This window comes from Vicugna pacos, chromosome 9, assembly GCF_048564905.1.
Source record: "Vicugna pacos chromosome 9, VicPac4, whole genome shotgun sequence".
NCBI lineage: Eukaryota > Metazoa > Chordata > Mammalia > Artiodactyla > Camelidae > Vicugna > Vicugna pacos.
The window spans coordinates 14746068-14760593 of NC_132995.1; the positions used below are offsets into that span (position 1 = coordinate 14746068).

At 39.8% G+C, this 14526-nt stretch overlaps 1 protein-coding gene across 1 annotated transcript in view; it reads right to left on the minus strand.

The window, feature by feature from the left end:
* Nucleotides 1-5655: 5655 nt before the first annotated feature.
* Nucleotides 5656-14526, minus strand: part of LOC107035306 (ankyrin repeat domain-containing protein 26-like) — a 51689-nt gene continuing 42818 nt past the window's right edge. Inside the window, exons 27-31 of the mRNA XM_072966413.1 lie at nucleotides 13727-14092; nucleotides 12945-13150; nucleotides 11172-11349; nucleotides 6983-7028; nucleotides 5656-5831 (exon numbers count right to left, since the gene is read on the minus strand). Of these exons, the coding sequence (XP_072822514.1) occupies nucleotides 7014-7028; nucleotides 11172-11349; nucleotides 12945-13150; nucleotides 13727-14092 (765 nt within the window). The 3' untranslated portion in view covers nucleotides 5656-5831; nucleotides 6983-7013. The remainder of the gene's footprint in view (nucleotides 5832-6982; nucleotides 7029-11171; nucleotides 11350-12944; nucleotides 13151-13726; nucleotides 14093-14526) is intronic.

The window sequence follows — 14526 nt, forward strand, 5'->3', positions numbered from 1 at the left end:
CAGTGAGTCCTCACCTGGCCTTTCTGCTGTGCCCTTGCTGTGAGGCAGGGGTCCCTTCTCTTCTTATAAGGACGTCAGCCCTATTGGATTAGGGTCCCAGGCTATGATCGCATTTAACTGTAATTCTCTCTCTAAAGGCTCTATCTTCAAATACAGTCACATTGTGGTGGGGGGACTAGAGCTTCATCATATGAACCTGGGCCGGTGGTGGTAGGGGATGCAGCTCAGCCCATAGCAGCGGTGTCATATGCTGCATGAGACAAAGAAGTATGAAGTTTGAGCTAATGGAGAGGAAGATAGTTTTGGCTTTAAACACAATGGTTGGTTAATCTCTAGAGACATCCAGAAAAACATTCTGTAATGACAAATATGTTCTGTGTCAGCATTGTTTGTTATGGTAGCCGCTAGTTACAATATGACAACTGAGCATTTAAATGTGGCTAGTGAGTCCAAGGAAGAGAGTTTTTAACTGTATAGAATTTAAGTTTAAACTGTACTGAACAGCACAAATTAGAACTACAGGAACCCTAGGCGGCGTAAGGAGGTTTTATCAATAATTAGGTATTTAAGGCTTCTCCTTGGCTATAAGGTCTTGTACTCTAGACACTAAACTTCAAACCACCTCTTGTCAGCCAAGAAAACTCTGAAGCTCTGAAAAGATATATGACTGATCCAGGTTGACACAGCTGGTTACTAGACCCTAGATCATCCGTTAGGGATTAAGTATTTTCATGGCATCAGCCATGCAATTAGAAATGCTTAACAGGCAGCTGGAGCCAAATAGCTGTTTGTCAAGGACCGAGATCCGTGCTGGGGAGTCAGTGCGTGGGTGTGAAGGTGCGGCCATGGCAGCGGATGCAACATTCAAAGAAAAGAACATGGGGCTCCATGTCAAGCCTTGATAAATACTGACACGTAAATAGAAGGAAGATAAAAACAAATCATAAAAGGAAATAGATTTTCATGTGCCAGATTTATACCAACAATCAGATAGCCCCAGATCGCCACCTCCTCAACATGCTCACATTTCATCTCAGAGAGGTGGACAAAGATAAAGAGCGAGAGCCCTTGCTGCCCGCCTCCCTGCCACGAGAGAGCTGGCTGCCCACAGCAAGGCACTTAACCTCTCTGTGGTTCCATCTCCTCCTTTGTCAAATGGGGTTGATGGCAAGACTTCCGTCAGAAGGCTGTTGAGATTAAGTGAGATGCATGTACAGGACCAGCAAAGCCCTGGCGCATAATACAGATTCTTTAAATTTTAGATTGAAAAAAACTTATCTTGTCCCCAATCTTATTCCTCTTCCCGTGTCCCTGATATAAGCTAATAGCCTTGCCCTTCAGCTAGTTGGTCTTTCTGGAAATCTGAGTCATCATTGATTCCTTCTTCTTCCTCAATCATCACATCCAGTAATTCACGAAGTGTTATTGATTCTAGCTGCTCCGTCTCTCAGATGCAGCCACCTCTCTGCAGGCCCTCCGCTACAGCTCTCACACGCGTCTTCTGCACTTTCTGAAACCAGCATCTCTGTTTCCAATGTGTTTGCTATACCGATCCATTCTCTACACCAGGATGGGATTTCTACACCATGGGATCTCCAGGGTGGGGTTTTTTTAAACCCTGGGGTGTCCAGGGGAAGATTTTAAACCCCAAGTCATTTTGCAGCCTTCCCCAGCAGTTTCTTTCTGCAGACAGGATGAAGTTGACATTCCTCAGCACGGCACTCAAGACCCTTCACAGCCCGCCAGCAACCTACCTCTGTTTTCATATTTCACCTTTTATTTTGAGCCAAGAATACATAAATAGGAACCCCATGCATTTTAAAAATTCAAATGACAAAAGTCTTGTGACTCAGTGAGGACCTGGGAGGGAGAAGCAGGGTTTGTTTTTGTTTTTCAGCTTGACTTCTAGGGGAAAATGCAAAATTCCCTGTGAAACCCTGCAGACAGGTTCCTTACCAGCACCTCCTGTAATTAGATACTATTCCAACCCAGCCTTGGCATTTTCTTCTCTCATTTTTCATGGCAGGGAGGTTCCTTTTTCAGCGCCTACAGCTTCAACCCTGCCCCCTGGAACACATGCTGTGTGTAATGTGGATCGTTCCTAGTCTATGTGAGCATGAAGTGAAGAGTCCCTTAAAATAAAGGATTCCATTGATTTGGTTGCAGATGGTTTGGTGTCTTTTTTCCTAATCCTCCACTTACATGGTCTTCATTTGGAACTCAGGTCTCCTGCTATTGGGGCGCATGGATCCTTTCTCCAGGGGTTCCCGTGTTAACACTCCATCCACGTAGCCCGGTCCATGGGCACTCCAGTTGGCTTTTCTCTCTCTCTCTTTCATCTTCTCCAACATTATTCCCTTTACTGGTTTTCCTACAATATTTTATCTTTACCTTTTTTTGGAGTATTTTCATCCTTTCCACTCCTGTTTAATCTTTCTCAGAAGCGCAAGTTCACACACACACACACACACACACACACACACACGAGTTCCCCATACCTGTGTTTAGGTGCCATTTTACTGGGCTGTCTCTGTGTTTGACTTAACATTTTCATTATTCCACAATATCACCACATTCCAGGAGAGACAACCATTTTCCTGTGAACTTCTCATTTTGATCCACATGTCTCAGTAAACTGGAGAAAAAGAGTCACAGACAGACAACATGAGTGCTTTGTTTAAGATGCTGGCCATACATAAATACATCGCACCTGTTCCCAAAGATGAGCCTGTGCATCTGAGCTGACTGGTCATTTGGCCCCACCTGCTGGACACAAAGAGTCACAAGCTGGGAAAATCAGATCAGACTTCATGATTATCAGGTGCCCAAAGCTGACCTAGAACTGTGCTGAGCAAATTACTTCCTGCTGGAACAAAGCGTTATCTCCCCTTACAACAAATCTCTCCAACTCCTGATAAATATCTCTTGGTTACATTATGATGCCCAATTGTTTGGTCAAACTCCAGTTTAGATGTTTCTGTGAACATGTATGTCAGGTGTGATTAGCATTTAACTCAGTTCGTTTGAATAAAGCTGATTACCCTCCATAATATTGATGGGCCTCATCCAGTTGAAGGCCTTCAGAGGAAAGACTGAGGCTCCCCAAAGTGGAGGGAATTCTTTTCATGACTGAAGCGTGGAAACCCAATCTGAGTCTCCAGACTATCGTCCCTTGGAATTCAGACTCAAGACTGCAACATTAACCCTTACCCGAATTTCCAGGCTGCAGGCCCACCCTACGGGTTTCAAACATGATAAAAGCTAGACAGGCAGACAGAGAGTTGGATAATCTCCTATTATTTTCATTTCCCCCTTGGAGAACCCCGACTAATCATTTTACTATATCCCAGTGACAGGGGTATAGTTATGTTAAGAGTTATAGTAAAGTACATTGCGGTCATCATCTAATGATATGTGTAAATTAAGTCGTTATGCTGTATGCCTGAAACTTATAATGCAGTGCTGCATGTCAATTATATCTCAATAAAACTGGAAGAAATAAATTGCAACTTAGGAGACACAGGTTTGGGTAACACTGAGTGTTTCAAGGACTGGAGTCAGGGGCTTAGAAAGGCAAAAAGCCAAGAGGTGGTCAGAAGTTGCCTGATGAGGATTGTGGCTGACACTGATGTGAGTCAGTCAGGAAACTTTTGTCCTGAAGGAGTCGCAGGTTATTTTCGGGTAGGGGCTTAGTGAGTATCTTAAGTTTCTGGCAGGTGCTCCAGATGACTTCATTAGGGCAATAAATGCTCACAGAGTCGGATTCTCTGTGGGCTGAGATGTGCATAAGTCACACCTCCTTAGTGAGCTCTCTCAAGCAATGCAGACTCCATTTTTATTTTGCTTTCACAAAGGCAGTCTTCTGCTGCCGGGAGCAGTGACCCCACCTCAGCCTGGAAGACATTCAGCTGAGTTTCAGCTCACTGGCTAGTGCTGTAGGAATAGCAGAGTTTGCCATCGATCTTCTCCCTGCAGGCGAGGCAGCGCCCCCGCCAGCTGTAAATGAGCACAGGCTCGTGCTGGGGTGGAGGCGGGCAGTGGCCCTCTACCCTTCTTGGTTCATCTGGCTGGTCTAACAGTTACTGACATGAGGCAGATTAACAGGAGAAGAATAAACAAAAATTGAATAACACATAGATTTCCTGTTTATACCCCTGGGAGACAGCCAGGAAAAACTGAGTGAACTCATCAACAAGGCTGAAGCCCTCACCTTCAACATCATCTTCAGCTAAAGACTAAAGAGGTTGCTGCAGGCAGCAGTCAGTTTCAGAGGCCGGTTACATGGAATGCCTGGAGGCATGAGAAGCTTCAGTTAGACAAGGGCTGGAAAGGTGTCACTTTGCTTTAGTCGTGGGAGTCATCAGTGACTCTTTGCGAGGGGATGGAGGAAGGGGAAGACACACCAGAGTGGGTGGGGACAGACTGCTGATGGGGAAGCAGGCAAATCTTTCAGGAAATTTGTCGGCGGAAGTAAGACTGCCTGGTTCAAATGAGAGGGAAGAAACAGGGAGATGTTTACAGAGAGAGAAATTTGAAATCATCACTGAGAAGGAAGAAGATGCAAATTAACTAAATAAAAGTAGTAGGATCGCTGGGCGGTGTGTGGTTTTCTTCAGCAGCACTTAGATGCCTGGGGGAACTTAAGGGGGAAGAATGATAATCAGGCAGTTGTGTCTTTGGGAGTTTTGCCAAGTAAGTACACTGAAAGGACAGAAAAGGGACTAAAGGATGTAAGTAGGAGTTATTAAAATTTTAGCTCTTGGAAATTGTTGAGAAGGAGAATATTTCCTTTACTCTCTTAGGTTCAGTGATTGGGAGCCTGTAAATTAAGCTGACTAAAGCCAGTTACTGTGAGAAAAAAATTACATATGAATACATGCAAGAGTTCACAAAGAAATGTGACTGGAAGGGGTGGCTAGAAATGGAGGCTTATATACAATTTAATAAGTGACAGGAAAAGGAGAAAGGCCTTTTTTGAAAATCAAATGACTTCTTGGTGAGAGGGGAGAGAAAAGGCACTTATGGTAGAACAAGTGACACTTAGGAAAGATAAATAGTGCCTTAGGAGAAGTGGGAGATGGGATAGTTTTGTGACAATGTCCGTTTGAGTCTGGTGCTCAGAACTTGTCTCTAATTTTAAGACTGTTTCTAAAAATTAAGTAAATAAATAGAGAAGATGGAAAGCCTGGGGCAGATCTCATTTCTCCTTGAGGAAATAGCTGTGAATCAGTGTTTAAGGTAGCATATAGAAAGCTTGATGGCACTGTAATGATTGTTGTGATCCATCAGAACGCTGACAACAGCCACACCAGATCCGAATGCTGTCCGTCTAAATCTTCAGGTCTATATACAGTGATTAACACTGGAAAATTCAAAAAAGCTATCAATCAGCACTGCTCAATATCAATGACAATTTTGCTGGGTGGTTGGGTGCTGTTTAAACAGCTGGCATCCGGGCTCAGTTTGAGTATGTAATACCCCAAAGTGCTGGGTTTTATTCCCAAAATCGGCTTACAAGTTAATTAGATGCAGAGAAATCTGGTTTAAAATACCACATTATATGTGCATGAGTTTGCACATATAATACAAAAATATTTTCCTTTAATAAACATTCTCTATATCATACTTAACATGAAATAACTAAAATGTTACACATACAGCCCAGCAGGTAAACGTTTACTGTTCATCTGTAACATCGTATAACAGACACTTTTTCTTCAAAACCTCCTCATATTCTTTACATGCTTTCAAAAGCATATCTTCAATTAATCTTGACTCTTTTGAAGATCCTCGAGGAGTTCTGTAGGACTCAGACTGAAGTTTAGGAGTAGCTGGAAAGAAAATGAAAGAATTAGATTCCTTATTTAAAATACTTCATAGGTAACTAAATGTCAGTTTTGTGTTTTTTTTTTTAGCTGAGACTTTTCTAAGTTTTAAGAAGAATGAAAAATACCTACATATGATTAAAACACAAACCCAAGATTACTACTCTACACTTTGCCCAGGGTTGCACATTGAATTAACTGCTCTTGTGGCTAAGGATCAGAGCTCCTGGTTTTATCATTATTCATTCATTTACTCAGCAACCATCTGCTAAAGCACTGTGATAAACAGTGGAATCTCAAGATGAAGATGACACAGTCCACCCTGCAAAATCATGTACTGTAAACTGGAAAAATTGATGAACAGGCAATTTTGGTACAGAGACATAAATGCCATGACAGGTATAAAAGAGGGCACAGATGAAACACTGAGAAGGGACGTCCAGTTTTGTGTCAATACTGTCCACTCTTTGGTGGCCGTGATATGTAAGCAGATACCTGAAGGAGGAGGAGAACGTGCGGGAGGGGAGGCAACAAGCAAACACACAGAGCAGAGGCAGGAAGGGCGCCCGCGGGGCTGGAAGCGGTCTGACCAGACTCTGGAGCAGAGGGGCAGAGCAGGGGAGGAAAGAGGCACGGCTGAGCACTTTGGGAAGAGCCAAACTGATGTGGGTGTTTTTCTTCCAAGCTAAGGAATTTGGAGTTTTTCCTGAGGGCAAAATGTTAACCAGTGACAAAGGCAATGACAGGAAATTTAACTGTCATCCACCAGGTGACAGCTACATGAATTGTGATTGCTTTCGGCTGGGGTTTTTGGCCTCAGTCAGTATCAGAAACTCGAGAAGCTGATGACCTCCATGTGTTCTGAGAACAGTATCCATGTGCAGGTGACAGGCCCACAGGGACAGCGGGAGGGGAAGGGTACAGCCAGAAATAGAGAACACAGACTTCTTTTGAAAGCTATGGATCATGATGAAGAAGCGAGGAATAAGTATATTTATCACTATGAATAAAATTGTGCTTTCACAGTTTTCATTAGATACGTGTAAGAAAAAAATTTACATACTATCTGTTATTCAAACAACAGAAAGAGGTGCCATTTACTGTTTACAGTGGATTTCAGAAATCAATGTCTAAATTCAGAAATGTTGGCAACATACCTTCTTTTACTTCTCTAGCTGCATTATTTTCCTACTTCTTGTGCATCTGAAATAAGTCAAATATTATTTTTAATGTTTAAGTTAAACAAGACACACTATCATAGGAATGACAGCTAGCTTATGAAATGTGGCCTTTAAATAATACTTTTAGAGACTTGACCTAACTTGGGGATTGCTTAAATAGAAAAATGATCACATGAATAAAATAAAATAAATTCCTACTTACTTTGATTTTAGATAAGAGAGAACATATGTATGTAAGTCTTAGATTCCCCTGATGGAAAGTACAGTAAACCCTGCCCTGGCGGAGACACATAACCTCAGAGGGTGATGCCCAATCTTATTAGCACAAAGAGTTTAAACAATTCAAGTCATGTTCTACACTGAATGCATTTCTTTGCAGTTCTCAGAAAAACTGCCCTTTATAAAAGTTCAGTTTTTTTTAACTTTAATGGACTTTTCCTTAAGATGAGCTTTCCATTCCTGCACTTTTATAAAACTAAAATTTTAAGGTCTGTTCTATGCTAAAAATGTTTTTAACAGAGAGTCGTAGATACGTAAGATGAAGAAAAGGGTTCTGTTATAATGTGAAGTGAAAATTCTACTGGCAAACAAATTAAACAAATGTATGTTGCTCTCTGTATATGACTAAGACATTTATGTCAGAAAAGCTGCTTGAAGAAAAGAAAAGCAGAGGCTAGCACCAGTTTTAAAACTTGGTTTCTGATTCACAACTTTCTAGAATTAGAAACAAGGAAAACAATACATAATTCTTTAACTGTAACTTTGTTTCCGTTCTAGAAATTAGGGCCAAGTTTTTGAAACTTGACTTAATTAGTTATGTATTTAATTATGAAATGTGTGGGGACACTTCAAACTACAAGTGTCCCCATCTAGAGTGTTCGTTTAAAAATCTTTTTATAAAAGTCACCCGCTCACTAAACAGGGTCTAAAATAGTACACCAGACATAATAAACACTGTGGTCACAACAGCAACACGAGAGTCGAGGCCTCTGTAAATGTTAGGTGCCAAGACAAAATTTTGGGCTACCGTTTGCCAATATTTTCAGAGACTGTTTTCCATAACACTGTCTGACAAGAGCATTCTAGAGAGGCCTTATGCAATCAGCAACGTGACAACAGCGCCAGGCAGGTCCTGCGAAGTGAGTAACACCGAACAGATGAAGGGAGAAGCCTTTATTGAAATAATTTCATATAACACTATGCAAAATGTAGATCACACTTTTACATGAAGTGAAAATAAGATTACTATCTTTTCCTCTGCAAAGCTATATTGTCAGTTTGTAAGTATTAAATACATGTTTTGCTGCCAAGAAAAGAAATGAGAATGAATGTTGATCAAGAAGCTGAAAAATTAAGTATAGAGAAAAGAGTGAATGGAAGAAAAAGAACTGGAGGAAGTTAAGTGATTGTCTTACAGAAGATAACATGCTTCCTCATTTGTCCATTCACACAAAATGAAATGAGGGCAGGAGGGAGTCCACAGGGCAGAGAACTGATACCAGAAACAAGGTCACTAAACTCTGCCTCTGCCTTATGAGAAGTGAGCTTAACTACTGTGACAGTTTGATTAGAATAAAAATTCAGAGTGGGTGTCCCCTGCCTTGGAAGGCTGCTTTTAAAGGAAACGTGACCAGATTCTGCTGAGACGCAGTGCTGTGTCATGTAAAAAGTTACAGGCTTAGGAACATTAATCGTTTTAGCTCTGGTGCACTGGTATAATCCCAGTTAGAAAAAAGGTTGCTAAACTGAGTGGATAGTTGAGAAATTTACAAATTACTTAAATAAATCATTAGAAAATGTTTGAAAGTGTCAGTAATACACCAAAAGCCCAAAATCAATCAATGTAAAATGTAGTCTTCCTATTCAAAATTGATTTGAAGGACATGTATTAACTATTGTGGCCATGATTCATGTTTGGCACACCAATACTTAAAAACTCTTGAACAGAAAAAAAATCTTTAAAACAGAGGAATTCTGTCCATTATAATATTGTCTGGAATTAAGTTTTCAGTTCTTAGAAAAAAATTCTATGGCCAAGAAAATCTGACAGTGTTGTATCTGCTCAGGCCAATTGTAACTTTCTGTATTCTATAATAATATAATAAATAACGCAATTGAGTAAAACTGTAAAATTGCTTCTGACATGTAGGACAAAACATTCCATAAATAAACTAGAATGTGAAATCTGAGGGTAAAAATTAGCAAAACAGATATGGGGTCCACCTGCTACCACTACAACGATGCCAAGTGACAAGGCTGCACTACATGCAGCAGGAAGAGAGGCAATAAACCCAAGCGTTATGAACTGGAGGAAACTTGCTTCAACAACCAGCACGACTGAAATCACAGACTTAGAGCAATGCTTCCGTCAAGTTAGAAGAAAAGGCTAAGTGAGCTGGAACTTCACAGCAGGAAGAGTCCAAACTGTTAAAACCTTGCACATAAAGGAGAATGTTAAATTCAATCCTAATACCATTTTAACATTTTTCTTTCTAGAATCATAGCTGAAAAGCTGTGGAAGTCTGTTGTTTTGTTAAGCCCCATCCAATCACCCATCCCTTCCTGTCATTTTAAACACTATCTTCACACCTCTCCTAGCATTACTTTATGTTTTCCCAGCAGAAATCATTACATCTCGAGCAATCCCAGAAGGCACCTTCTTTCTGTACGTCTGACTAAGAATTCTGTAAACAGTAACTGTATAATAACTGCTGTGAGGTGCTCCGTCGTGGGGATGAAGACGTGTCTGTGCATCTGGACAGAGCAGTGCCTCTCCATCTCCCTTGCTATATCTAGCATGATTTGGCCCCATGGCCCCACAGAAGAACTACGTGTACCTTGGAACTACAACACTGAGTTTAAAATAAACGACTTTCCAACTTATCTAGAAGTACTAAAAAATAGACACCTCTTTCCTCCAAGAACATTAAAGGAAAAAACTGTCCTCAGGAGCTTTCTCTTGCACTGCTTTTGCACTCACACTCTTTCATCATCATCCTGTAAATTGACACACTGCCAATTTTTTGGTGACAACTAATGGGAACATTTCAAGTTTGCCTCATGCTTAGCCACTGACAGAAGTGTTAGCCATGCATTTTGTTTAAAACCACGCAGTCCGGTTTCATGACTCTGAAGCACATAGACCCAATTTACCCACAACAGTGTCTATGAAACCTGAGCTTCTATCTTCTTTGACTTATTATGACATGAAGCCAAGTGAGAAAAAACAGGTTGAGACCTCACTTAACAAGGGCCCATGCTACCTTTCTCTGCATCGAGAACATCATGAAAACACCATCAAACCATAAACCAACGTGCACTGCTTTCAATGGCTCTTCGAACAATAATGATACACAATGGAAACTAGCTGTATTTTAAAGGCTCCCTATCATTGCCACATCGCTATTTCTACAGGTGAGGGCAAGACAGAGACATAAGTGAACTGCATTTTAAAAATTTAAATATTTGCTTTTCTTGACTGCATATTCAGAAATGTTCTACAGTCGCTCAGTAAGACATTTTATAACAACTAAAATAAAAATGCTATAAGTAAAATAGCAATTAAGGATGTACTCTTCGAGAAGAAAGTGATAAAAATTTTAAACTTAAATACAGAGCTTAATGTTTTTAGTGTTACAAGTTTCTTGAATTGATAAAAAGAATTTATCTTGTATTCCTTTAAATAAAAAACATCCATATGTGGTTAAGTATCTTGATGCCATTTACTTATGCTTAGGGGTAGAAAAACTGGGGTGCAGCAAAACTTGAAAATTACTATGAACCAATGCCAAACCGAAATCAATCAGAAACTAAGACAAACATTGGAAAGTATGTCTCTAGTTATTAGGCAGTAATACTTAATTTCTAAAATAGAATTTAAAATGGAGCTTTTTAAGAAATTTAAGATTTGTCAGTTTACTTGCATTTATTGAATAAAGTGAATGACAGGAATCTCTTGAAAATGAGAAGTCCAGGGACTTAAAAAAATTATAAAATTTCTGTCTCCTTTCTTTATTAGCACAATTAATTATGGCTTTTACTTAGTGTGTGTAAGTCAAATAAGTAACTCGGAGTTTCATCAAATTAAAAACAAGAATTATATCAGAAATCTGAAACCCAGGGGAAAAAAGATAATATAACTAACCCCGAACAAGCAATCACTCACGCTAGTTGAAGGTTCTGAAAAACTCCTGAAGTTTGCACTTTGAGTAAGAGTCCATTTGTGCTCTGAGCTATCATTAAATTTTTCAGCAGGCCTTGCAGGAATAGTTTTGAGGACAGAACACTTGTACTCTTCCGCCATCTGAAGTTTAGTGTTCATCACTACCAGCCTCTCGTTAATCCTGTGAGGATTGCAAAACACAGATTTCATTCATTTCATTTTTTTCCTAAGTGATGTGTATTTTTAAAGTTGCTATAATAGTAAACAGATTACCCAATTAAACTGTGTTTTGACAACGAAAATATGTCAGCGCAGACCTACTGTAAATAATTACAGTTTAAAACTGTCCTAAAGAAGGACATATGTGCCTGGGGGGGGGCTTGACTAACAAGTACTTCAAAGTGGGGAGAGTCAGAGATGGAGATGCCTCCACAGAGGACCCCTCTGCCTTCTGCATCGGCTGCATCTAGACATAAATACCCTCAAGATACCAGTTTAGAAATAAAAAATAAACCATCCCGCAAAGCCATTATCAAGTGTTTGCTTTCACCACCTTTCTATACACATTTCACTCATTACCTGGGAGAAATTAAGCATGCGGCACTGAGGAAGAGTTTAGAGCCACCACCTCTGGGGGGCGCCAGATGGCAGAGTCGGTGATGGGAATAAACTGTGACAGTGCCAGGGGCAATTTCAAGTGTCCCCCAATTTGCCGAAGCTCACTTTGTTACTTCGCTTTTATCAGCACCTGTTTTCCATAACGAAAACAAATCTCAAGCGGATTTTCACTTTTATGAAAAAAAAAAAAAAGCAAAAAGCCAGAATAGCGCTGGGTGTTTGTTTTAGCCCGAGCCATCAGAAGGGCAACACGCAGCCCGAGCAGCAAGAGGGGCCCCACCGAGCTCCTTCCCCAGAACCACACGCAGTAGCCCGGCATCACGCCGCCACGGCTTTGGACTGTGTCTGTGAGCACCTGTGCTTAATGCATATTTATTTTGTGCATCCACCAGCAAGATGTGTCCTAAGGTAGCTGCCTCTTTGCTTTACGCCAACGACTTTCATAGGAACACTCTACTTTTGGATACCGCGGAGACCTGTAGCTTACAACATGGTTACTCAGGCACTGGAGGAGGGACCTGCCCTTTCTGTCTTCCACACACCCCCTCGGGCTGGCCACCATATTCTTTTTAGCCACTTTGTGAACTGCTATACTGACCTTCACCCCTATGTTTGTTTCCCCCTATTCCCCAAGCACACCTCTATGTAGCGGAGACAAACTTAGAAGGATACAGTACTTCGTCTCAGGGTGCCCACTAGTGGTGATTCCAAATATCACAATCAAGAAAGTAAATTCACCAAACACCAGAATGGGACCCCTTGGGTTTAAGTTGTACTCTTCCAAAACACAGTTAACTTTAAACTCAATAACATTTCTATTTATGGGAATTCCAGCTAGAAATTTTGTGATAATGTGTCTGTCTAAATTACAAAGTTTGCAAAAGCCCCAGCTTAAAGATTAGATCAGGTTAAATATATGCAAATATAAAACATAAAGTCATGTAAAAGCAACAAAAGGCAAGGAGATGCAAACTGCCCTGGACTAACATTTTAAAGGAGAGTTCATTTACTAACATCATTTTAACATCAATGCAAAATTATACTATCTAGTCAGCTTTCACTTGCTACTCACATCATGAAACTGGCTCAGTAAAAATTATGCCTTAGAAGCAAATTAATGACCTAATTTATTCTCCGTAACTCTATGTCTTGACTTACGAGTGTAATTGACTTGCCCATGACGTTCTATTTTCTGGCTCTTCAAGGTACAGTTGTCTGTATTTTTCCAGTTCTTTTTTCTCAGAATCTAACTGAACAGTTTTACTTTTCAGTTCAGATTCCAGATATTTAATTTTATGCTTCATTTGACTTATTGAAGCATTTTTATATTCTCTTAACAAGTTATCTTCATACGCTGCTTGTGTCTAAAGCAAATTAAAAGGATACAATTTAAAAAATAATTATAACCTGAGTAATTACAGTGTATTCATTCTCTTCAGTTTTGAGTCAATCATTCAGACAGCAATTTTAAATGTAAAAAAGCTGAACTTTAAAATAATTTATCATCAATGTCAAGTGAATTAAATCTGAATTATGAAATTAAAGTTGAATCACTCTTATATCAGTACTCATGTAATGTGATAGCTCAAAGAATAACAGGATCAACTTAAAATTTTAAAAATTGAACAATACAACTTAAGAGTAATCCAAGAGTGTGGTACAATATTTAAATCACAATATTTTCTTTTCCTCCTAGGAGTCTTGACTTACACCAATTGGCCTTAAAAATGACTCTCTAGTGAGAATTGTTCTGAAAGATCAATTTAGTGATAGTAATGATGGAAATTGAATTATTTAAAGGGAGGAACAAATGCGGCCTTCCTTCCAGAAATCTACAAAACAAACTACTCTATGGGAAGTAGAGGAAACATAAAATGTATACATCCAAACTGTAATTCACAGCAAAGTGAATTAGAGCACATTAAAGTTCACTGCTTCACCTGTAAAAACTGGCTGAGCTCTTTCAATGCTGCTGCTACATCCTGTTTTGCTCGCTCTTCAGTCTCCCGTTTGCACTGCACGACTTGACTGAGTTCTGTCAATTTTTCGGCTATATCCCGTCGTGCTTGCTCTTCAATCTCCTGTTTGTACTGCTCCACTTGACTGCGTTCCACTGTGTTCACTTCTAGGTGATGTTTGAGGTTTACTACTTCTTCTTCCAACTTCTTTTTCTCCTCCTGTAATGTTTCACATTTCTTTTGCATCCCTTTCATAGATAATAACTCTTTTAGAAGGAGCTGAGTTTCTGCACTCAGATGGAGAAGTGCTGAAATTGTCGATTGCAGTTTTGCTGTAAGATCAGCATTCTGCGTGAAGAAGAGAAAATTGTTTGGTAATTAAGTTAGCAGACTGACAACACCCTAAATCTAACCCAGCATGAAACGTTGAAATAAATTTAGTTACAATAAAATGGTATCTACTTTGTGCAATGGAGAAACTCAAATTACTCAGAAAATCAAGAAAAAAGTTCAAACCACCAAGAGTCACAAAAATATATTGTTCACTGTCATCATCTTTGTTATACATTTGTACTTGATTTAACACTCTTATTTTTCTGTAATTGTTTCATGTCTTTCCTACATAAAATGACTATAAGACACCTCTTAGTAGAAAGTGTCTTACCAATTCCTCCCCAAGTCTTAACTCTCCATGATTTTTAAAGCTTTAGGGAGATCATATTGAGTTACTCAGGGCTGAATTAATAAATGCCTCCCAAAACAAGACTTTGGAATTAAGACTG